Source organism: Lynx rufus, unplaced genomic scaffold, assembly GCF_022079265.1.
Source record: "Lynx rufus isolate CCGP_SWC_20201006 ecotype Redwood Valley unplaced genomic scaffold, mLynRuf1.p SCAF_26, whole genome shotgun sequence".
NCBI classification, from domain to species: Eukaryota; Metazoa; Chordata; class Mammalia; order Carnivora; family Felidae; genus Lynx; species Lynx rufus.
The window spans coordinates 11,740,395-11,764,253 of NW_025814841.1; the positions used below are offsets into that span (position 1 = coordinate 11,740,395).

Sequence of the window (23,859 nt, forward strand, 5' to 3'; positions counted from 1 at the left end):
AGAGAGAGAGAGAGAGAAAGGCAGAGAGAGAATCCTAAGCAGGCTCTGCACTGTCAGTGTGGAGCCCAATGTGGGGCTCAAACTCACAAACCGCGAGATCCAGACCCGAGCAGAAAAGTCATGCACTCAACCGACTGAGCCACCCAGGTGTCTCTGTAATTTTTATTTTAGCTCTTCTGACCAGTGTGAGATGGTATCTCATTATGGTTTTGATTTGCATTTTTATGATGATGAGTGATGCTGAGCATCTTTTCATGTGTCTATTAGCCATCTGTATATCTTCTTTGGAGAGTTATGTCTTCTGCCCACTTTTAAATTGGATTATTTGTTTTTTAGGTGTTGAGTTGTATCAGTTCTTTATATATTTTGGATACGAACCTCTTATCAGATATGTCATTTGCAAACGTCTTCTCCCATTCAGTAGATTGTCCTTTTGTTCTGTTGATTGTTTCTTTTGCTGTTCAGAAGCTCTTTATTTTGGTGTAGTCCCAAATAATTTATTTTTACTTTTGTTTCCTTTGTCTCAGGAAACATACCTAGAAAAATGTTGCTATGGCCAATGTCAGAGTAATTAATGCTTGTGTTCTCTTCTAGGATTTTTATGATTTCGGGTCTCACATTTAGGTCCTTAGTCCATTTTGAGTTTATCTTTGTGTATGGTGTAAGAAAGTGGTCCAGTTTCATTGTATTGTATGTAGCTGTCTAGTCTTCCCAACAGCATTTGTTGAAGACTGTCCTTTTCCCATTGCATATGCTTGCCTCCTTTGTTGAAGATTAATTGACCATAAAATTGTAGATTTATTTCTGGGCTTTCTATTCTGTTCCATTGATCTATGTGTTTATTTTTGTGCCAGTACCATACTGTTTTGATTACTATAGCTTTGTAATATAACTTGAAGTCTGGGGTCATGATACTTTCAGTTTTGCTTTCCAAGATTGCTTTGGCTATTTGGGGTCTTTTTTGGTTCCATACAAATTTTAGGAATGTCTGTTCTAATTCTACTGGTATTTTGATACAGATTGCATTAAATGTGTAGACTACTTTGGGTAATATAGACATTTTAACAATATTTGTTCTTGTTTTTTTTTTAATAAGTTTTATTTTGAGAGAGATAGAGCCAAGCAGGGGAGGGACACAGAAAGAGAGAAAGAGAGAGAGAGAGAGAGAGAGAGAGAGAGAGAGAGAGAATCTCACACAGGCTTTATGCCATCAGCACAGAGCCTGATGCAGGGCTCAAACTCACAAACTGTGAGACCATGACCTGAGCTGAACTCAAGAGTCAGATGCTTAACCCACTGAGCCGCCCAGGTGCCCCCAATACTTGTTTGTCTAATCCATGAGCATGTGACATCTTTCCATTTCTTTGTGTTGTCTTCAATTTCTTTCATCAGGTTTTATCGTTTTCAGAGTACAGGTCTTTCATCTCTTTGGTTAGGTTTATTCCTAGGTATCTTATTATTTTTGGTACAATTGTAAATGGGATTGTTTTCTTAATTTCTTTCTGCTGTTTAACTTCTCTTTCTCATATTTATTTATTTTGAGAGAGAGAGAGAGGATGAATGAGGGAGGCTCAGACAGAGAGGAAGAGAGAGAATCCCAAGTACGCTCCATGCTGACAGCGAGGAGCCCAATGTGGGGTTCAATCCCACAAACCATGAGATCATGACCTGAGCTGAAATCAAGAGTTGGGACGCATAACCAACTACGCCACCCAGGTGTCCCTCTTTTTTCATTTTCACGAATGTGAGATCATGACCTGAGCTAAAATCAAGAGTCAGACACTAAACCCACTGAGCCCCCCAGGTGCTCCAATAGAGTTTCCTATATATAATATCACGTCATCTGCAAATAACAAAAGTTTTACTTCTTTACCAACGTGGATGCCTTTTATTCCTTTCTTTGGTCTGACTGCTATGGACTTCTAACTTCCAGTACTATGTTGAATAAAAGTGGTGTCAGTCTTGTTCCTGACCTTAGAAGAAAACCTCCGTTTTTCAATACTGAGTACGATGTTAGTTGTGGGTTTTTCATTACAAAATGCTTTTTAATAAAAAATTTTTTTTAACGTTTATTTATTTTTGAGAGAGACAGAGACAGAGTGTGAGCAGGAGAGGGGCAGAGAAAGAGAGGGAGACACAGAATCTGAGGCAGGTTCCAGGCTCTGAGTTGTCAGCACAGAGCCTGATGCAGGGCTCAAACTCATGAACCGCGAGATCATTACCTAAGCTGAAGTCAAACGCCCAAACTGACAGAGCTACCCAAGCGCCCCCCCAAATTGCTTTTTAATATTATCACCTATTTATTCAGTAATGGCCTTTGCCAATTATAAACTGAATTAGTAACAGAATTAGACTGTAGAAAACTGAGGGGCGCCTGGGTTTATAGGACTGAGCCCTGCGATGGGCTCCCCACTAAAGGCGTGGAGCTTGCTTGGAATTCTCTCTCTCCATCTCCTCTATTCGCACACACATGCACATGCTCTCTCTCAAAATAAATAAATAAACATTTAAATATAAATAAATAAATAAATAAATAAGGAAACCACAGAAAATTGCATCATGTGGCATTCTAAAAATGTTTTAACTCTTGTATTGTGTTCCTAATGATAAAAAATTAGGCATACTAAGAATATCACACTTTATTTGGTTAGAATAGTATCTCAATATAAATATGCTACACACATGTAAATTTATCACTACCTTGTAAAGTACATTTTCATAATATAAAAACCTTTCTTACCTCTTTCCATAAGCTGAGACCTATTATAGTGGGCACAGCCATGCTCAGAATAAGAGCCTAAAATATTAAAACAAAAATGATTGTGGATACATTTCAGAATGTACTGGAGGTACTAGACATTGACTCCATGATCAATCACAGATTCTTAGAGTTATAAAATTTCAGAGAAACTGAAGTCAATGTGGAACCTAGGTTCACAGAGTGAAATGGGTGAAGATTAACGAATTTAAGACATATTAAGCAGGAGATAAAGTGAGACATACATATTTACTATATAAATTTAAGACAGAACAGAAAAAAGGTAACACTTATGGAAGTATTTCAAATAATAAATCAATATTTGATAATTCTGCCAGGAATTTAAGTTATGAACAGCTTAAAAGGACACTGCACCGTGCTACCTAAAAAGCTAGCAACAAAAAGGCAATGAATTAACACAAGAAAAACACCAGTACATATCAATATACAAGTATGCTAAAACAAGAACATATAAATTCCTCTGGAAAAAGACCAGCAAAACACAACATGACTATTACTAAAGATAATTATTCATCATCCCTTTGCCAAAACCTGTTCTTCCTATTGTCCTATGTCTATAACCCCATTTTGGTAACCCTAAAATCCACAGTCACACAAACTAGAGAACTAGGAAATATCTATGATTTGTCTCTCCATACTGTTGAAGCACCAAGTCTCACTAGCCTTCTTTTCTAATTTTTTTCACTCCAGTATAGCATAGTATTAAGTGAATAGACCCCAGAGTCAGAAAAACCTGGGTGTAAATCATGATTTCCACATTTATAAACTGTGTGATCTCAAGCAAGTTATTTAACCAGATTAACCCTTAGTTTCTTTGTCTATAAAATACAGACAATAAAACTTAGCTGTTAGGGCCTTTGTAAGCATTGAATAGCACATAAAGTATTTTATAAACAGTACCCGACACGTGGTGAACACTCAATATATTGAAGCTTTTATCACTTCCATTCACCATGGCCAGTACCTTACCTTCTTGGCTTGTCACCCTCAAGTCTATCCTTCAAAGAATTATAAGTGTGAACTGAGAGAAAACAGAAGTCTGACTCTCTCACACTCAAACATTTCAATGATTTTTCTACTTCCTATAGGATAAGACCAAGTGTTACTGCATGATATTCAAAGGCCTCCATGACCTTACACGTCTTGAATTCCCCAATCTCATTTCTTGACCACTCTTATCTCACATTTTATGTGCCAAGAAAAGTAAATATATCATGCTTTTTCTTTGCCACTGTTTTTATTCCCTTTGATTATAACATGTTCTTTGCCTATCTATGTTTATTCCTTCTACCATGAATGCCCACCCTTTCTTTCCCATCCATCCAAGTAATAATTCATCATCTTTCAAATTTCAGATTGAAAAGTCTTTGAATCCCTAACAAGACTGAATTAAGTAGCCCTACTCTGTGTTCTAACAGTACCCTGTCAATACTTCTTATTATTTTTATGAATAGGAGACTGTAATCTACCTGATGAAATTAATTTGCATTGTAAGCTCACTGCACATAGCAGGCACAGTGAAAATGTTGTATTCACATTGAAAACATACAATAGTTTGCCTGGGTGGCTCAGTTGGTTAAGCAGTTAAGTGTCCCACTCCTGATTTTGGTTCAGGTCATGATCTCACAATTTGTGGAATTAAGCCCCACATTGGGCTCTATGCTGACAGTGCAAAGCCTGCTTGGGATTCTCTCTCTCCCTCTCTCTGCCCCTCTCCTGCTCGTTCTCTCTCTCTCAAAATTAAATTAAAAAAACAAAACCAAAAAAAAAATTTTGTTTAAACAACAAAAAAGAAAACATATAATAGTTCCATATCAAATCAAGAATGATATTATAAAAATTCTTTTTTTAATTTTATTTTTTAATGTTTCATTATTTATTTATTTTTTATTTTTAATGTTTTGTTTTGTTTTTTTTTTTTGAGACAGAGAGAGACAGAGCATGAACGGGGGAGGGGCAGAGAGAGAGGGAGACACAGAATCGGAAGCAGGCTCCAGGCTCTGAGCCATCAGCCCAGAGCCCGACGCGGGGCTCGAACTCACGGACCGCGAGATCGTGACTTGAGCAGAAGTCGGACGCTTAACCGACTGAGCCACCCAGGCGCCCCTTTCATTATTTATTTTTGAGAGACAGAGCGCAAACAGGGGAAGGGCAGAGAGAGAGGGAGACACAGAATCCGAAGCAGGCTCCAGGCTCTGAGCTGCAAGCACAGAGCCTGACTGGGGGCCCAAACTCACAAACGATGAGATCATGACCTGAGCTGAAGTCAGATGCCCAACCACTCAAAATTAGTTCTTTTTTAATAAATTTTTTAAAAGTTTATTTATTTTGAGAGAGAGAAAGAGTGCATGCAAGCAGGGGAGGGGCAGAGAGAGAGAGAGGGAGAGAGACAGAATACCAAGCATGTTCCACACTGGCGGCACAAAGCCCAATGTGGGGCTTGATCTCATAAACCGTGACGTCATGACCTGAACTGAATGAAACCAAGAGTCACACACTCAACCAACTGAACCACCCAGGTGCCCCTAAAAATTAATTCTTGATAGCCTCTAACATTATTGATTCACTCGTATTTTTACCTTCTATTTTACTTATCTGCATTTAAATCAGAAATTCTAAAAAAAATTTTTTCCCCGGGATCTCTTTTTCACTTGTAAGTCATAATATCCTTTACTCACACCATTTCAATTGTATTCAATGTAGTTTCCATTTGTGTAATTGAAAGAGAAACAAGTACTTAACACAAAATAACAATGACTCACCAATAACACTGGGTGTACTGTTCGTAATCGAAGCCACTTGAAAAGTGTCATCCAAAGTTCAGGAGAACATACACCAAATGCTGCTAACATGCATACATAAGGAGTCCAGAGGTATTTCAAGCTAGAAAAGAATGGGAGTCACATATCAGATATCCCATGAACATCATTACTATCTAATTTCTCTATCTTTTTTTAAAGATTTTATTTTTTTAAGTAATTTCTGCACCCAATGTGGGGTTCAAACTCATAACCCCAAGATCATTAGTCACATGCTCCACTGACTGAGCCAGCCAGGCAACCCGATTTCTCTTTTCTCAGTTCTTTCCTACTACCCATGAAAATACCACATGTTAAGGGAAAATGAAAAGCTTAGCCTCTTTCAGCAACAGATTGTTATTCATTTCTTAAATAATCAAGAAAACATGCAGGTTACTAAAATGAGGATGAAATAAGAGCATTAATATAGATGAGAGTGTAGTAAGATTGTACTCTTGGAGAAAATATAAACTGCTATACTTTTCCAGAAGGCAATTTGGCAAAATCTATAAAAAATTTTTTTTCAGTTTTTAGTTTCGGTTTGTTTCATGTTTATTTATTTTTGAGAGGGAGAGAGCGAGCATGCAAGCAGGGGAGGGGCAGAAAGAAAAAGAGAGAATCCCAAGCAGGCTCCGCACTGCCAGTGCAGAGCCCGACAACAGGCTTGAACCCACGAACTGCAAGACATGACTTGAGCTGAAATCAAGAGTTGGACTTTGAGTTGGCTTAACCGACTGAGCCACCCAGGCACCCCAAAACCTAGACAAATTTTAAGTACTCCAAGACAACCCCATTTCTAGTAAGTTAGTCAACAGATATATTAGTATATGTATATAAAGATACAAAGGTTTTAACTGCAGTATGTTGTTTTAGTAGAAAAAAAACTAGAAACCTGTCCTTCAGTAGGTATTAAATAGTTATGAAAAATATAAAAGCAAAATGTAAAATTGCAGGTACTATACTGCTACCCTAGCTTTTTGGCGATTTAAAAAAATGTAGGGGAACCCGGCTGGCTCAGTTGGTGGAGCATGCAGCTCTTAATCTCAGCGTTGTAAGTTTGAGCCCCATGTTGGGTACAGAGATTACTTAAAAATAAAATCTTAAGAAAAATGAAAACTGACTTGGACTTTGACAGAAGTAGTGTATGTGTATATAGAATACATATTGCTAAGACAAAGGAACTGTATTAGTTTCCTCTGGTCAACCAATATTTCCTCCTAATTACCCCCATTCCTGCTATTCTTCAAGTCACCCAGAATCAAAACTAGAGTCTGGTTTAGAACTCCAGGAGACACCATTCACATTGAATTATATGTACATAACATTCCCTGGAACACCAACTTCCTGCTCTAGAGATTAGACCACTATGTCCAGTCCAATGATTTCTCTGCATCTATCTCTTCCTTACCATTTTATTGCAACAGCCTGATAATTAACATCTCTACCTTTTGTTGTTTTTCAGTAATCTCTATATCCTATGTGGGGCTTGAACTTAAAACCCCAAGAACAAGAGTTGAATACTCTTCCCACTGAGCCAGCCAGGTGCCCTAACATCTCTACCTTTAGACTCTCCTTCAACCAAATGCCAGATGAACCTTCTTCAAACATAATTACAAGACACTTTTTGTTATAGTCTCTAGTGGTTCCCCAGAATCTACTGAAATAAATGAAAACTCATCTAAATTTCAGGGCCCTCAAAAATATGGTGTTGATGCACCTTTTCAGTTTTTCTCCTAGGACTTCCCTAAATATGATTAGTGTTCTAGCCAGAGTTTGCATAACAATCTCAAGTGTTCCATTCCATAATGCACATAAGTTTCTCCTTCTTGATACAAGCCCATCCATCCTCGTCTAGTGCTGCCTTAGGCTCTGATTCCCTTTATAGCCAGACCCCTTGAGGTCCATGCTTACCACTTCTTCCTGCCTTCTACTCTCTGATTATGTACTCCTTTAAAAACTCCTTTGACTTCTGAGTTGTAATTCCTCCTAAAGTCCCTCTGCCACAGTCCCTACTGCTACTTACTCAGTTTCCAATTCCCAAATATTTTAGTTTTAGCCCCTTTCCTCCATCTCTATGGCTACTCTTTTCTATATTCTATTATGACACCTTCTTAACCAGCCTGTCTTCCTTTAATCTTGTTTTCCTCAATTATTGCTGCCAGAGAGATCTTACTAAAAACAAATCTGATATAACATTTTTGTTTATTTATTTCTGAAAGACAGAGAGAGAGAGAGAGAGAGAGAGAGAGAGAGAGAGAGAGAGAGAATATCCCAAGCAGGCTCTGCACTGTCATTGCAGAGTGCAATGTGGGGCTTGAACCCACGAACTGTGAGATCATGACCGGAGTTGAAACTAGGCATCAGATGCTTAACCAACTGAGCCACCTAAGCACCCCTGACATTTATATTGTCCAGATTATTACACACACACACACACAAACACACAAGAAAATGAACAGCCTGGCCAACCTCTATTTATCTCTGAAGGCTGTTGCCCCATTTAGGAAATCTTCCTTAAATTGACTTCCTCTGTCCACCCTCTACAACTGAGTTAGTACCTCTCCTCTTGAGTGATTAAAGCACCCTTTGTATACCTTTCTCATAGTACTTACTTTATTCTAACTCTTGGTTTACTTACTCTTTGAAGCAAAAGAGTAGATTTTGTATTTCTTTAATCCCTACTGCCTACTTAATAGAGTGCCTGGCACATTCTGGGTGACTATGCTTATTATTTGCATGAACAGGTGGTCACAGGGCCTGGTGAATAAATTAAAGAAGTAAAGATGAGTGAAAGAATAATGCATATTACATGTTCAAAAACAGGATCTTGAAAATGGTAGATCCAACAATGAAGAATGGTGAGGATAATAAAATGTTCTTCTGCAGAGAGAAATAAAACTGAGAGAGTACAAAGAGGGAAAAAGGTAACCCATGCACCAAAATTCTAGTACTACAAGGCAATGAGATGAGAATCAAAACATGAATCACTTAGAATATTCATGGTTTAACACATTTCTTCATCCTACTTACTAGGCATTATGGAATGCTAACTATTAGTGTGAACCACCATTCTCACTTAATGTTTCAGTAAAAGATTCCCATTGGTCAGGGGTTTGGCAGTCTGATAAAGTGTACGGATGACTTATAAGAAAATTTTTTTTTTAAGTTTATTTATTTAAGAGAGAGCATGCATGTGTGCGAGCGGGGGAAAGGCAGAGAGAGAGGGAGAGAGAATCCCAAGCAGGTTCCTTGCCATCAGCGTGGAGCCTAATGCAGGTCTCGAACCTGCAAACCGTGAAATCATGACCTGAGCCAAAATCAAGAGTCAGTTGGTTAACCAACTGAGTCTTCCAGATGCCCCAAGAAAATGTTTTTATTTTTTTTTAATGTTTATTTATTTTTGAGACAGGGAGAGACAGCATGAATGGGGGAGGGTCAGAGAGAGAGGGAGACACAGAATCCGAAACGGGCTCCAGGCTCTGAGCTGTCAGCACAGAGCCCGACACGGAGCTCGAACTCACAGACCGCGAGATCATGACCTGAGACGAAGTCGGACGCTTAACCGACTGAGCCACCCAGGCACCCCAAGAAAATGTTTTTAAATGCATAAAGTACATAGGTCTACAAAGGAAACCAATTATGCTGAAATACTGATATCAAATAATAAAAAGATTTATAATATAGCACATTTGTGCTTATTAATTAAGATGTTAAATGCAGGCCCAATAATAACTGTAACTTTGAGGTTGTGATGTATATAGTATTTCAAGATAAAAAATTAATATAATACTTGAAAACAGCTAAGCTTTCTTTTTGGAAAAGCACCATGGGACTGTGATTCAGTATCTATAATCATAAAGAAAATTTAACTTGAGAAATCTTATACTAGGATCAATACTTTTCATCTCTCCCTACTTCCCCTCTTATCCCTCTACCTCAGAATCTTAATGGCTCCTCTTCATGGCAGTGATTTATCTGATTTGTGTATTAAGAGGGAGAATTGAGCATATCCAGCTTAAACATTCTAGGCATCCATATTTTGTATCTTCCTTTTGCAAGGTAGGTGTAGACAGGGGCATAAACTTACCAAGGCTCTACCCATTAAAGAGGGAAAGCCCAAAGTCTGAGGACTAAGGTCAATTTGGGGTGGCAAATAGTAGAAGCCCTTTGTTCACACATGAAGAAGTGGTCTCCAATGCAACCTTTATAGAATCAGAATCATTCAGATGATTGAAATGTATTTCTCATATATTTGGTCTTTGTACAGTCCCTGGCTCACAGCTCCTAAAATTCTTAGAATCTCCTAAGTGATGAAACTGGAAAGGTATCTTTTTTTATGTTAATGGTAACTTTTTGGAAGACACTCAAGGAAGGGGCTGGTTGCCAGTGGAGCCAACCATATGATTAGGGAGTTGGAACTCAGTCCCACTCCAAACCTCTGGGGAGGGAAAAGGGCCTAGAGGTTGAGTTCAATCACTAATGGCCAATAATTTAATCAATCATGCCTATGTGAGGCTTTTATAAAAACCCAAAAGGACAGGGTTTGGAGAGCTTCTGGGTTGGCGACCACATGTAGACCTGGAGAGAGTGGTACACCTAGAGAGATAACGGGAGCTCCGGACCCCTTCCTACAAACCTTGCCCTCTGCCGAGCTTCCATCTGGTTGTTCCTGAGTTATATCCTTTTATAATAAACTAGTGATCTAGTAAGTAAAATGTTTCTCTGAGTTCTGTGAACTGTTCTAGCAAGTTAATTGAACCTGAGGAGGGGGATCTAAGAACTTCTGATTTACAGCCGGTTGGTCAGAAGCACAGGTAATAACCTGGATTTGCAACTGGCACATGAAGTGGGTTGGGGGCAACCTTGAACTGTGGAATCTGATGCAACCTCTAGGTGGACAGTGCCAGAATTAAGTCAAAGTGTAGGACATTCAGTTGGTACCTGGACAATTGCTTGTTGTTACTGTGGGAAAAGCCCCTCCTCAAATTGAAATTGAGTATTCAAAATCATTTTATACCCATGTGTCTTATTTTTCATCTGAGTCCAAACTTTAAAGGGTATCATTTACTGAACTCTTAACCTCACAGCACGATTTACCTCTATTTCATTTAACAAAGTTGTAATTTTATTTTTGTGTGATTAATATCTGTCACCTCCATTAGGCCACAGTCACATAAGGTTAGAAACTGTATGTCCACTTTTGCTTACCAATGTACCTTCAGCACCTAGTACAATGCCTGGTCCTTGGAAAACATTCAATAGTTTTTGAACAAATGAGTGAATAAATAAATGTCAGTTCACTGTACTATAAGCACCTCTGTAAACTCCAGATAAATTAAGAAAGTTGGTAGATTTTGAGTTTTTATAGTTTCATAAATATATTCTTTTTTTTTTTAAGTGTTTTTGTTTTGGTTTTGTTTTGTTTTGAGAGACAGTGCAAACAGGGTAGGGACAGAGAGAGAGAGAGAAAGAGAGAGAGACACACAGACAGACAGACAGAATCCCAAGCAGACTCCACAATGTCAGGGCAGAGCCCAATGCCAGGCTCAAACTCAGGAACCATGAGATCATGACCTGAGCCAAAATCTAGAGTCAGACACATAAACCAACTGAGCTACCCAGGCGTCCCTCATAAATATATTCTTGAAAGTATCCATTTATTACCATTAGAAAGGACAACTGTTTGTAAAAACAAATAGCTCCAATAAAGTACACTTACCCTTCTATAACCATTGCAAGAGAGCCCAATAAAATAGTATGAATCACATGATAAATTATTTCTGGCCTTCCTCCAATTCGTCCATCTTCAAGCGTAATAGTTTCTTTCAAGGACTTGCCACTACACAAAGGAAATGTTTTTTACTATTGAAAAAACATTTTTAAATAATCAAAGGTCTTAAATTTTTTCAAAAAAAAAAAAAAAGAAATACAGGTGGTTCTTGAAATCTGAAAGTATATTCTGATAGTCAAATGCCTAACTCATATACATCTCCAAGTCCTTGAAAGGGCTTTTAAGAACCTGAAGAAACTGACTCAGTGAAGACTAAATATGAAAATTCAGGAAATATGACAAAAAAGATTTTTAGGTTCCTTTTCCAAGATTATCACTTAACTAGTTATTGCTTTCAGCCATGACAAAAATATTTTAAAATAGTCTTGATAATTTAAAATCACTTACATTACTAGCTTCATTTAGGTTACAAAAATTATTCTTACATTCAGTAAAAATATGACTAAATTAGTGAAGGAGTCTAACAGTTTAAATGAATATTATTCCTACATTAAATTTGTACATCATGTATTTAGATGTATAAACAAATTTGAATATTATCTGGTTAAGTTATAACGATATTGTACATGTTCATAACAAGAGAATGGAACTAGAAACTCTAAAACAAATACACAAATATTGGAAGGATACTAAAAATTGATAGTTTACATATTTCCATAAGGTATTAGTTAGCAATGTGATGATTCTCACAGGTACTTACTTAATTCTCCTAAAAATAACTTGCATCATAGAAAGAAAACAAATAATTAACACTAAAACATAGAAAGGTAATAAAGAAGACTGTGTCAATCGCAAAAAAAAATCTTGAGATGGTGCCTGCAGGGATTCTTGACACAGGAGCCAATTCATTGTAAAATTCCTTGAGAAAACAAAAAGCATGATGTTAAAATCATAGATGTTATAAACTACTGAACATAAAAGTATTATCTCAATAAAAACATAAAACACAAAACACATTTCCTAAATTCACTTGTAACAGTACCCTTTATAAATGAAGATAATAGCATTAGTAACTCTTCTCAACAAATTGCCCTAATAAATGTAAAACTGCTGCTTTGTATTATCCAGTAATGTGACCATCTCTAGAATTCAATATGGTTTCAATAGAGTTTCACTTTCTATTTTTATCTGGAAACAACAAAAAATTCAGCTGTCCAACCCTTCCATCTGCAGTGCTCAACATGGTAGCTACTAGATACAATGGGGCCATTAGCACTTGAAATGCGGCCAATGCAAATGGAGATCTACTTTAAGTATCCCGGATTTCAAACATAAAAGAAAATGAAAAAGGACAAAAGAATACAAAATAGCTCATTAATTTTTATACTGTTTGCACATTAAAATATTTTAATAAATCAGATTAAATAAATTTATAATTAAAATAAAATTCCCTTGTTTTGTTTTACCTTTTTTAAAATTTATTTTACTTCATTTAAATTTTTAACGTTTATTTATTTTTGAGAGAGCAAGAGCATGAGCCGGGGAGGGGCAGAGAGAGGGAGACACAGAATCAGAAGCAGGCTCCAGGCTCTGAGCTGTCAGCACAGAGCCCGATGCGGGACTCGAACTCACAAACTGTGAGATCATGACCTGAGCTGAAGTTGGATGCTTAACCAACTGAGCCACCCAGTACCCCTCTTTTTACTTTTTTTACTTTTTTTTTTTTTAACGTTTATTCATTTTTGAGACAGAGAGAGAGCATGAACGGGGGAAGGTCAGAGAGAGAGGGAGACACAGAATCTGAAACAGGCTCCAGGCTCTGAGCCGTCAGCACAGAGCCCGACATGGGGCTCAAATGCACGGACCGTGAGATCATGACCTGAGCCGAAGTCCGACGCCCAACCAACTGAGCCACCCAGGCGCCCCTCTTTTTACTTTTTTTAATGTGGCTCTTAGAAAATTACATATGTGACTCACATTATTGGACAGTCCTGTTTTATATGGATAAATGTAATTCAACTAGGACCCATTTTGAAAAATATTTCTTTTAAGTTTACTTATTTTTGAGAGAGAGAGAGCATGCACACGAGTGCGTCGGGGAGGGACAGAGAGACAGGGAGACAGAGAATCCCAAGCAGGCTCCATGCTGTCAGCTCAGAATTGGACATGGAGCTCAAACTCATGAACCATGAGATCATGACCTGAGCTGAAATCAAGAGCTGGATGCTTAACCCACTGAGTCACCCAGGTGCCCCACAGGACTCATTTTAAGAGAGTAACCTAATTATTACGACAGAAGTCATAAGATTTAACACATAAACATTTCAAGCTATAAGAATCAAGATAAACTTCTTTTGACTCTAAGCTAAATATGATTAACAAGGCTCCTGCTTATATATAGTTTTATCTGCATTCTCAACATCTGACCCATCTCCAACCACCATTTTATCCTTAATCCTAACCCTGGGAAAGGAGCTAAGAGATGGAGTGATCTTCGGGAGAGCTCATGGGTGGCCTGAGAATGCCTGCTTCACAAATCACTGGGTTTAGAATTAAAGGTCAAAGTTTCACAATGTGTCAAGCAGCAATACAACTGTATCAAAGAGGCTGCTATCCAACTGTCTTGTATATATGATTGTATGATGAATTCATGTCTTTTTTATCTGCCTATTAAAGGTACTAATTCTGTAAGATCCAATTCAAATTTCAATTTCATGAATATTCTTCCATGTCACCCAGTCTCAATCTTTCCTTCCCCATATTCCCATGGCACTTTACTTATCCTTCTATTATAGCACTTAATACAATTTGCTAGTTTAAGATTATAGTCATTTTTTAATAGCTCAGAATACCTGGCCTAGTATCGTGCACATCCAATATTTATTAACATTTCATTACTGGTTCTTGAAAGTCTGTCTCAACAGAAATGTTTCCTCAAAACCTCTTTGATCTTGGCCGCAGCAACGTCTTACTCAGCATGTCTCCAGAGGCAAGGGAAACAAAAGCAAAAATGAACTATTGGAACCTCATCAAAATAAAAAGCTTCTGCACAGCGAAGGAAACAATCAACAAAACTAAAAGGCAACTGATGGAATGGGAGAAGATATTTGCAAACGACATATCAGATAAAGGGTTAGTATCCAAAATCTATAAAGAAGTTATCAAACTCAACACCCAAAAAACAAATAAGCCAGTGAAGAAATGGGCAAAAGACATGAATAGACACTTCCTCAAAGAAGATATCCAGATGGCCAACCAACACACGAAAAAATCCTCAACATCGCTCATCATCAGGGAAATACAAATTAAAACCACAATGAGATACCACCTTACACCTGTCAGAATGGCTAATGTTAACAACTCAGGCAACAACAGATGTTGGATGTGGAGAAAGAGCATCTCTTTTGCACTGCTGGTGGGAATGCAAACTGGTGCAGCCACTCTGGAAAACAGTATCTAGGTTCCTCAAAAAATTACAAATAGAACTACCCTACGACCCAGGAGTTGCACTACTAGGTATTTATCCAAGGCATACAGGTATGCTGTTTCAAAGGGATACATGCACCCCCATGTTTATAGCAGCACTATCAACAATAGCCAAAGTATGGAAAGAGCCCAAATGTCCATCGATGGATGAATGCATAAAGAAGATGTGGTTTATACATACAAGGAAGTATTACCTGGCAATTAAAAAGAATGAAATCTTGCCATTTGCAACTACATGGATGGAACTAAAAGGTATTAAGTGAAGCAAAATTAGTCAGAGAAAGGCAAGTATCATATGACTTTACTCATATGAGGACTTTAAGAGACAAAACAGATGAACATAAGGGAAGGGAAACAAAAATAATATAAAAACAGGGAGGGGGATAAAACAGATGAGACTCATAAATATAGAGAACAAACAGAGGGTTACTGGAGGGGTTGTGGGAAGGGGGATGGGCTAAATGGGTAAGGGGCATTAAGGAATCTACTCCCGAAATCATTGTTGCACTATACGCTAATTTGGACGTAAATTAAAAAAATAAAATTAAAAAATATATATTTAAAAAAAAAAAAGAAATGTTTCCTGACATTCTGGTGAACTACAAATCCTAATACCCAGTTGGCACATGTGAGTGTAAGGCATTTACTATTTATACCACCCATGTTATTAACTGTACAAAAACTACCAAGTGAGATGTCAATATTCTTAAGGACAGAGACACTACCTTATTCTTAAAATACCTATTATATTACCCAGTGAAACAAATCTAGTACCTGACATGCTGAAGAAAGGGGCACTACATAACATCAACTAAGAAATGCTAGACAAAAGCAGCCCTTAATCCTATTTGTGAACTCTAGAGTTTTCCAAAGTTAAAGAAAAAGTCAGGGGAAAGGCTAGTCAATTATGGAGATCTATAACCAATTTTTCCTAATTGCCTGCTAAGTGTCAGGCCTATAAATATCCCTGAAAAAGACATGATCCCTGCCCTTACGGAGTATATGGCCTCTTACAGGATTTTACCTCAGTAGATATCCATACCTGACTTAACAAACTTCAGAAGATTTCTGAAGTATTTAAACCATGTCAAAAGCTTTATTAACTGTGATATAACACACATGAAATTCCATGCACAGCATCTGAAATCCCATGTAATCACAGTGAATTATAAGGTTCTAAGGTATATTAGAAGAACTAGAAAAATGTGTAAATATTTTTTCTGTTATGCAAGTGGACTCCATCAGTGCATAAGTCATTTATCTCACTTTAGATTTAAAAAATGCATTTAACAAACAAAAGGTACATTATTCTTGAATTTAAAAGTCAGCTTCTGATCTAATCCACTATTATGATCTCATTTCTTTGCTATGAAATAAGTATCTTACTGCCCACCTCTTTTTGATGCAAACATTTTTAGTGGTTACAATTACATTGGTTCTTGGGGGGTCTGGATGGCTCAGTCGGTTAAGTGTCTGACTTGAATCTAGGTCATGATCTCGCTGTTCCTGAGTTCAAGCCCCGCAGCTCAGAGCCTGGAGCCTGTTTCAGATTCTGTGTCTCCCTCTCTCTCTCTGCCCCTCCCCCACTCATGCTGTCTCTCTCTCTCTCTCACTCTCTTTCGCTCGCTCTCTCTCTCTCAAAAATAAACATTTAAAAAAAATTTTTTAATTACGTTGGTTCTTTATTTTATATCTTTAATTTATTCTGACTTTAGACTGTATCATTGTTCTGCATTAAGAGAAAAAATACTCTCAAACGCTGTCACACTATTAGGGTTTAAGTACATCTAATTTATAAAACACCTAAATGAGATTTTTTTTTAATGTTTTTATTTATTTTTGACACAGAGAGAGACAGAGCATGAGCAGGGGAGGGGCAGAGACAGAGAGGGAGACACAGAATCCAAAGCAGACTCCAGGCTCTGAGCTGTCAGCACAGAGCCTGACGTGGGGCTTGAACTCACAAACCGTGAGATTGTGACCTGATCTGAAATCGGACGCTTAACTGAGTCACCCAGGCGCCCCTAAATGAGATTTTTTTTTTTTTTTAATAATTTTTTTTTTTTCAACGTTTATTTATTTTTGGGACAGAGAGAGACAGAGCATGAACGGGGGAGGGGCAGAGAGAGAGGGAGACACAGAATCGGAAACAGGCTCCAGGCTCTGAGCCATCAGCCCAGAGCCTGACGCGGGGCTTGAACTCACGGACCGCGAGATCGTGACCTGGCTGAAGTCGGACGCTTAACCGACTGCGCCACCCAGGCGCCCCAATGAGATTTTTTTTAATGAGAAAAAATATTAATATATTTCTCCTAGATATTGTAATTTTCCAAATTATTTATTTTCTAAGTGGCATGTAATTAAGTGTCTACTACCCCTTGGATTATTTTTGCTCTATATTTTCTAAGTGGTATAGAGTTAGACAAATTTTTAAAAAAAATTTTTTAATGCTTATTTTTGAGAAAGAGAGAAGGAGAGAGAGCACACGTGCATGGGGGGGTGGGGGGGGTGAAGAAAGACACAGGGAGACACAGAATCTGAAGCAGGCTCAGGCTCTGAGCTGTCAGCACAGAGCCTGATACGGGGCTTGTACTCAAGAGTCAGGAGATCATGACCTGAGCCAAAGTCACATGCTTAACCAACTGAGCCACCCAGGAGCCCCTAGATAAATTTTTATATAATCTAAAACTTACTGGGGTGCCTGAGTGGCTCAGTCAATTTCAGCCGAAATTCCTAGTTTCGGCTCAGGTCATGTACTCACAATTTGTGGGTTTGAGCCCTGTGTCAGTGTCTGTGCTAATGGCACCAAGCCTGCCTGGGATTCTCTCTCTCTTCCTCTCTGCCCCTTCCTGACTTGTGCATGCACTCTCTCCCTCTCAAAATAAATAAACTTAAAAAAATTAATAAATAAAACTTACTTAGTCATATTTAATCCAAATTTTACTTCAAGGAATTTCAGCATGTGCCCATTTTCTTTGTGTGGGACAAACATCTGGAAGTAAAAAACACTAGTTACAACAAAGAACTATTAGCTATGCTCACAGCAATATGTTTCTGCCTAGAAATTGAAAACACAGCAAGACTATAAGACAAAAAATATGAATTAAAAAGGAATTAAATAATACATGCTATAACTATGAAGCAAGGAGACTTGACATACTCTTTTGAACACTTTTACTCATCTCAATTTACTCCATATGTTACTTAATATTTTAAATGAAATGGAAAATAAGGTGTATCTTTTAAGCGTATCTAGAAAAGAATCAGAATCCTATATTCTCATGAAAGAATGATCATCGTTCAACTTGTAATTTTACTGTAAAAACTTTATTACCATGCTATGTTATCATGCTCATTAAAATTTAGCCCCGTACTTTCATTATTCAACTTGCTCTTCTACATGAATTTCAGACCCAGAGTTATTTACCTTCATTATAATATTCAGCGTCACTGTCAGAGTACACACCAAGTAAAAATTAATCACTTTCATTATTTTGGCTATAAAAGTTCCTTTTTTCACATTCAGCTGTGGGGAAAACAACCATGAACAAAGAAGTGAGGCATGAAAAATGAACAATTAAAAAATTTACCACAAGAATGATAAAAAGGCAATTCTTATTACCTGAAGGCACTTAGCAAGCATTAAGGCTACTACTAAACTTAATAGAGGAGACACCAATAAAGCTGAATTCTCAAACTGCAGTAAATATCCCAGAAAGAGAGAAAATATATAGATTTTATAAACTTCATGAACCTGTTGAAACAAAATAAGATGAATGAGAATAAAATGAATCTTACTGTACACCTTTTCATTGGTTTTGTTTAGAGTAGATTATAAATAATTATTAGTATCCAATTATATTATTATAATCCAATTATAAAATAAATGCTCTACTATAATTTAGGATATATTATACAAATGTTTAATCTGTATTTTTAATGTTATGGTATGAAATGAATTTCTTATTTTCTTAGAAATAACTCTTATAAGCAAAGTAAAAAGCTTTAAAACCAAGGACATCTAAATCAGACTGAAAAAAATCTTAGTCCTAGGTTCTGATTTAATTTTACTTGGCTTGCTTGCCCTGTTATTAAAATCCATCTATACATCATCAAACTGCATACATCAAAAATTATAATCTTTAGCAGCAGTTCCCAAACACCACCTAGTAAAAACATTGCCATGAAATGTAGCACCAGAGACCAGTATTTTTAGATTTGGTCCATTTAACAGTGAGCATAAGAAAGTCAAATTCAATATCCTAATAGAAGATCTCCCAAGAAAGTTGTTTGTCTTAGAAGATTTCTTTTCTAAAAAAAAAAAAAAAAAAAGATTTATTTTCTAAAATTCAATAATATAGTAATTTTCTCTACCATAAGATTAATTCCTTTTGGAAAGGGAAAACTAAGACAAAATATAGACATTAGTTAGGGGAGGAAATCAAAAGACAGAGTATTAAAGGGAAAAGAAAAGAAAAGAAAATGAAAAAGAAAAAGAGAAAGAAAAAGAAAAACAGAAAAAAAATATCTGGCCTCTTAGAAGGCCAGAGCCATTAAGAAAAAGAAATACCTCACTGTAGGAAGGCTGAAACATTGACTGGGAGAAGGCACAATGGGATCTTCCAGGTGCTAAAAAAATTCTACTTCCTGATTTTGGATGCTGGTTCTGGAGATGTGTGCTAGTTATTGAGTGACTGTCTCTTAGCTCCAAACCTATCCCTCTACCCACTGTCTTGTAATGCTGGGGTTGAGGACTCTGCTTTCTATGTCTCTGCTTTTCCAGTTGGCTCCCTATTAAACTCTGCCAATATGAAATGCTAGAGAGATATAATAAGGCTGAAGAAGAAGGGAGGAGCTTGTGGCTTCCTGTCTGCTTTGCAGTTCCTGTGAGTATCATATCAGCAATACTTCTTCACTCCACTAGAGCAATTCCTTCCAGCTAAAGCAGCTAAATGCATATGCAGCTTCTCCAACACTCGACAGACCAGCTTTAACACATTCTCTTGCCCCGGAGACCCCAGGGCCAGCTGGACAGAGCCCCCATTCTCAGAAGTCTGGGTTCCATTTCTCCAGTTCAGAGACTCCAGCAAAGCTGGGAAGCAGCCCCTCCTTAGAAGCCTGAGTTTCAGCTCCACAGGGGTTCCTCTTCTAAGTTTTGAAGTTTTAAAAACTCCAATTTCTCCCCTTTGCTCCCTCAACTCTAGTGGTGGTAACTGCTTCCTGCAGTTGCTTCCTGTATGATGCTTTTGGGTTCTTACTACCCTTTCAATTAATAAGATAATGGCATTGTATTTGATTAATGACTCTTTATGTTAAACACCCTCAATTCAATTAACCTAAATGTTGATATTCATCAGGATTCTGGATCATCTAAATATATAGGATGAAGAAAAGAAAGAGCAAGAAGACCCACGAGTTTCTGGCTTGGACAACATATTAAATACTTAATAAATGTTTATAAATAAAAGATAAGAAAAGAGTGAAAAAGATAAAGATAAAAAAAGGAACCAAATACTGATGGGAACCTTTAACCACTGTAGGCAGTTATATAAACTGATAGAACCATTCTGAACAAAGGCTTGGTATGTGGTTAGGTTGAATATGCATATATCCTTTGACTTGTAATTCCACTATGAAGTGTATACTCTAGAAAAATCTTACACTTATGTCCCAGGTAAGAATGCTTATAGCAGCATTGGTCACATGGACAATAAACTGGAAAAAAACCTGAAATGTCCATCAACAATAGAATGTGTAAATACATAAACATGAAAGAAATATAGGTCTGTACATCATCAAGGATGAATCTCAAAAGCAAATCAGACAAAAGTAAACAATACATTATTTTCAGCATGTTTTAAGGAATATATAGATAGGTGGTAAAAACCACAAGGAAACAGGAGGAAAGGATTAACAAAACTCAGGACAGTGAACCTCTGTTGGGGAGGGAGCAAGATGTGACTGGAAGCAGTTAAAAGCGGGACTTCTGGGTATTCAAATGCTCTATTTCTTGGCCTGGATGGTCAAACAGTCATGTTTTATTCCATATAGTATATTTACACAGCGTATATACACTCTTTTGTGTCTATTCTATATTTCACTTTTTTGTTTGTTTGTTTGTTTAAAGAAATAGAAAGGGAAGGAGAAATGGCTCAAAAGAGCAAAAGCACATGGTGACTTTGGGTAAGCAGGCTGTCTTGAAGGGAATTTCAAAGTCCTTCTTAAATGGCTGGGAGAATGAGTTTAACAATCTTTTGAGTACAAGTGTGAAGTCAGAGCCTATTAAAACATTTCAAAATAATCCCACCGCTGCCCCCCAAAACAAAACAAACAAAACCCAAACAACAAAAATTTCAAAATAAAGCTTAGAAGCCAAATTACCTAAAGATACGACACTATAAAAATATTTATTCTCCGGATTTAAAACCACAATTTTAAAATTCAAAGTACCTTCTCACTTTGCTCCAGTGAAAAACTATCTAGCAAGAATAGAGATATTGCTTGAAGAAATAAGAGATAGTGGCTGTACTCCCACATCATCATAAACGTATAAGTTGAAGCACTCATCAACAAGTAGCAAAACCTCTAGGGAAAACAAAAGAAAGAAACTAAATATCAGTAGCTTCATTACTATAAAAATCCATGAGGTTGTTACCTCAAAGTTGCAGCCCTGTTACTGGTTCAACTTTAAGCTATATAATTCTAGAAATTTTGTTTTTAAGTCACATAATTATTATTAAATCCTTACATAAACAATAAGATCTTAAATAAAACACAGAGATAAATAAATCCTCAAAGTTCAAAACCATATTGAGAATTTCAGGAAGACAAAGGGAAAAAAGTCAGTACATTTTTCTTTTATCACAAGAGGTAAAGTAATAAATATAAGACAACGGTGGCTTTTGCTAGACGTGGCGATGGGCTTTTGTATTGTGAAAGTAACTCCATTCACTCTAAAAAACATGTTCACTTCCAAATTTCCCTAAGAGTTTCCATTTAAACAGTCTGTTTATGTCTCAGCCTATTCCACAGTCCAAGGAAAAAAGCCCACTGCTCTTTTTTCATTACTTCTCAGCAAATGTGTGCCCTTGCCTTTCCCCAATGCTTGTACTGTCAATCATATAAAACCCTTTTTTCCTCTGCTAACATACTAAACACAAGGACTTCTTGTCCTTGCCTGGCTAAAATCAATTCTGTCTTTCCAAATGTTATCTCCCAAGTGATCCCTTAGTGAGAAACCCAAGTCTGACAAATCCATTGTTCCTTAGCATATTTCTAACAACCTCTACTTCCTCCAGGGATCTGCATTTTTATTGCCAATTCCTCCATCAGCCATGGTATCACATGACTTTGTTCTGATAAGAATAGCAAAGGAGAAAGGCGATAAGGGTCTAGTCTAGTCAAGAAACCTAATAGCCATGCTCTCTTCTAAAACTAAGTCTTCCAGGGTGCCTAGGTGGCTCAGTTGGTTTAGCATTCAACTTTGGCTCAGGTCATGATCTCACAGTTTGTGAGTTCGAGCCCCGCATCAGGCTCTGTGCTGACAGCTTGGAGCCTAGTGCTTGCTTCAGATTCTGTGTCTCTCTCTGCCCCTCCCCTGCTCACGCTCTCTCTCTCTCTCTCAAAAAAAAAACAAAAAAAAAAACCAACAAAAAAAAACCCACACACTTTTTAAAAATTAAAAAATAATAGATTCCAAAATGAGAAGTACTTCAGGCCATCAGCACATATAAAGATTTTCCAGCACCCTGAATAAGATTAAGACCAGAAAACAAAGTGTAAGAGATGGAAAAATTCTATCAGTTGGTCAAAGAATACCAACTGCAAGGCCTAGAGAGCTTAGCACTGATAGAACACATAAGCTTCTGTTCTTCATATCACCATAGCTTTAAGAGAAAGTGTTCTGGAAACTTCTAATGTGGAACAACCAGAACTCTAATAACCAGACCTGAAACCATCATCCCCTGAGAAAACAGTACCAGAAATCAGGTCTAGATCCGGCCTAACTAACCTACTGGGCATGTGGAGATTACTTCAAGGATGTTAGGAAAAAGCTACAGTACAATGAAGCAAATTACTCATGCCACGGGTTTACCCTCAAACTACTTTAAAGGATATACAGTGTGAAATAAGATAGAAATATATGGGCGGGGGGGGGGGTGGTGCCTGAGTGGCTCAGTCAGTTAAGCCTCCAACTTCAGCTCAGGTCATGATCTCACAGTTCATGAGTTCAGAGCCCCACATCGGGCTCTCCGCTGTCAGTGTGGAGCCTGCTTCAGATCCTCTGTCTCCCTCTCTCTGCCTCTCCCTGCTCATGCACGCTCTCTCTCTTAAAAATAAACAAACACTTAAAAAAAAGATTTTTAAAAAATATATGTCAAACACAATCTGCACAATTAGCTGTTTTTCCTTTCTCTGAACATTTTCAAAATTCTGTGCACTTTTGTCTATCCTTTACCCTGCTCACTTCATTTTCAACTATGCCTTTATTGTTAACTATTTTACACATATTACTTGACACATTAAATGTATTTTAGTAATCAACCACAGATATGTCTACATAGCTCCAAATAACTGCACAAAGATCTGAGCTTGGACAGCCTGATGCAACAGGGATCACAAGATCTAGACTCAAGAATGGGAAGCAAACTACCAAATATGTGATTAAAATACACATCCTATTCCAATACTACTCAGCAATGAAAATAAGCAAACTATTGACACAATGCAATAACTTAGGTGGATGTCAAGGGCATTAGGCTAAATGAAAAAAGCCGATCTTGGGGCACGTGAGTGGCTCAGTCAGTTAAGCTTCTGACTCTTCATTTCGGCTCAGGTCATGATCTCACAGCTGGTGAGATGGATCCCCATGTCAGGCTTTGTGCTGACAGTACAGAGACTGCTTGGGATTCTCTCTCTTCCTCTCTCTCTGCCCTTCCCCTGCTCATTCTCTTTCTCCCTCTCTCTCTCTCAAAAATAAACATTTAAAAAAAAAAAAAGAAAAAAAGCCAATCTTGAAGGATAACATACTATATAATTCCACTTGTATAACCTTTCAAAATGAC

General features: G+C 37.4%; 1 protein-coding gene across 3 annotated transcripts in view; it reads right to left on the minus strand.

The window, feature by feature from the left end:
• Positions 1–23,859, minus strand: part of DPY19L4 (dpy-19 like 4) — a 67,021-nt gene that overhangs the window by 15,744 nt on the left and 27,418 nt on the right. The window contains exons 8-15 of one of the 3 annotated variants that reach the window (XM_047088938.1): positions 21,245–21,379; positions 18,417–18,548; positions 18,222–18,320; positions 17,713–17,786; positions 12,069–12,227; positions 11,297–11,416; positions 5,542–5,662; positions 2,741–2,797 (exon numbers count right to left, since the gene is read on the minus strand). In XM_047088938.1, the coding sequence (XP_046944894.1) occupies positions 2,741–2,797; positions 5,542–5,662; positions 11,297–11,416; positions 12,069–12,227; positions 17,713–17,786; positions 18,222–18,320; positions 18,417–18,548; positions 21,245–21,379 (897 nt within the window). The remainder of the gene's footprint in view (positions 1–2,740; positions 2,798–5,541; positions 5,663–11,296; positions 11,417–12,068; positions 12,228–17,712; positions 17,787–18,221; positions 18,321–18,416; positions 18,549–21,244; positions 21,380–23,859) is intronic. The other 2 variants (XM_047088939.1, XM_047088940.1) reach the window with 2 other exon arrangements.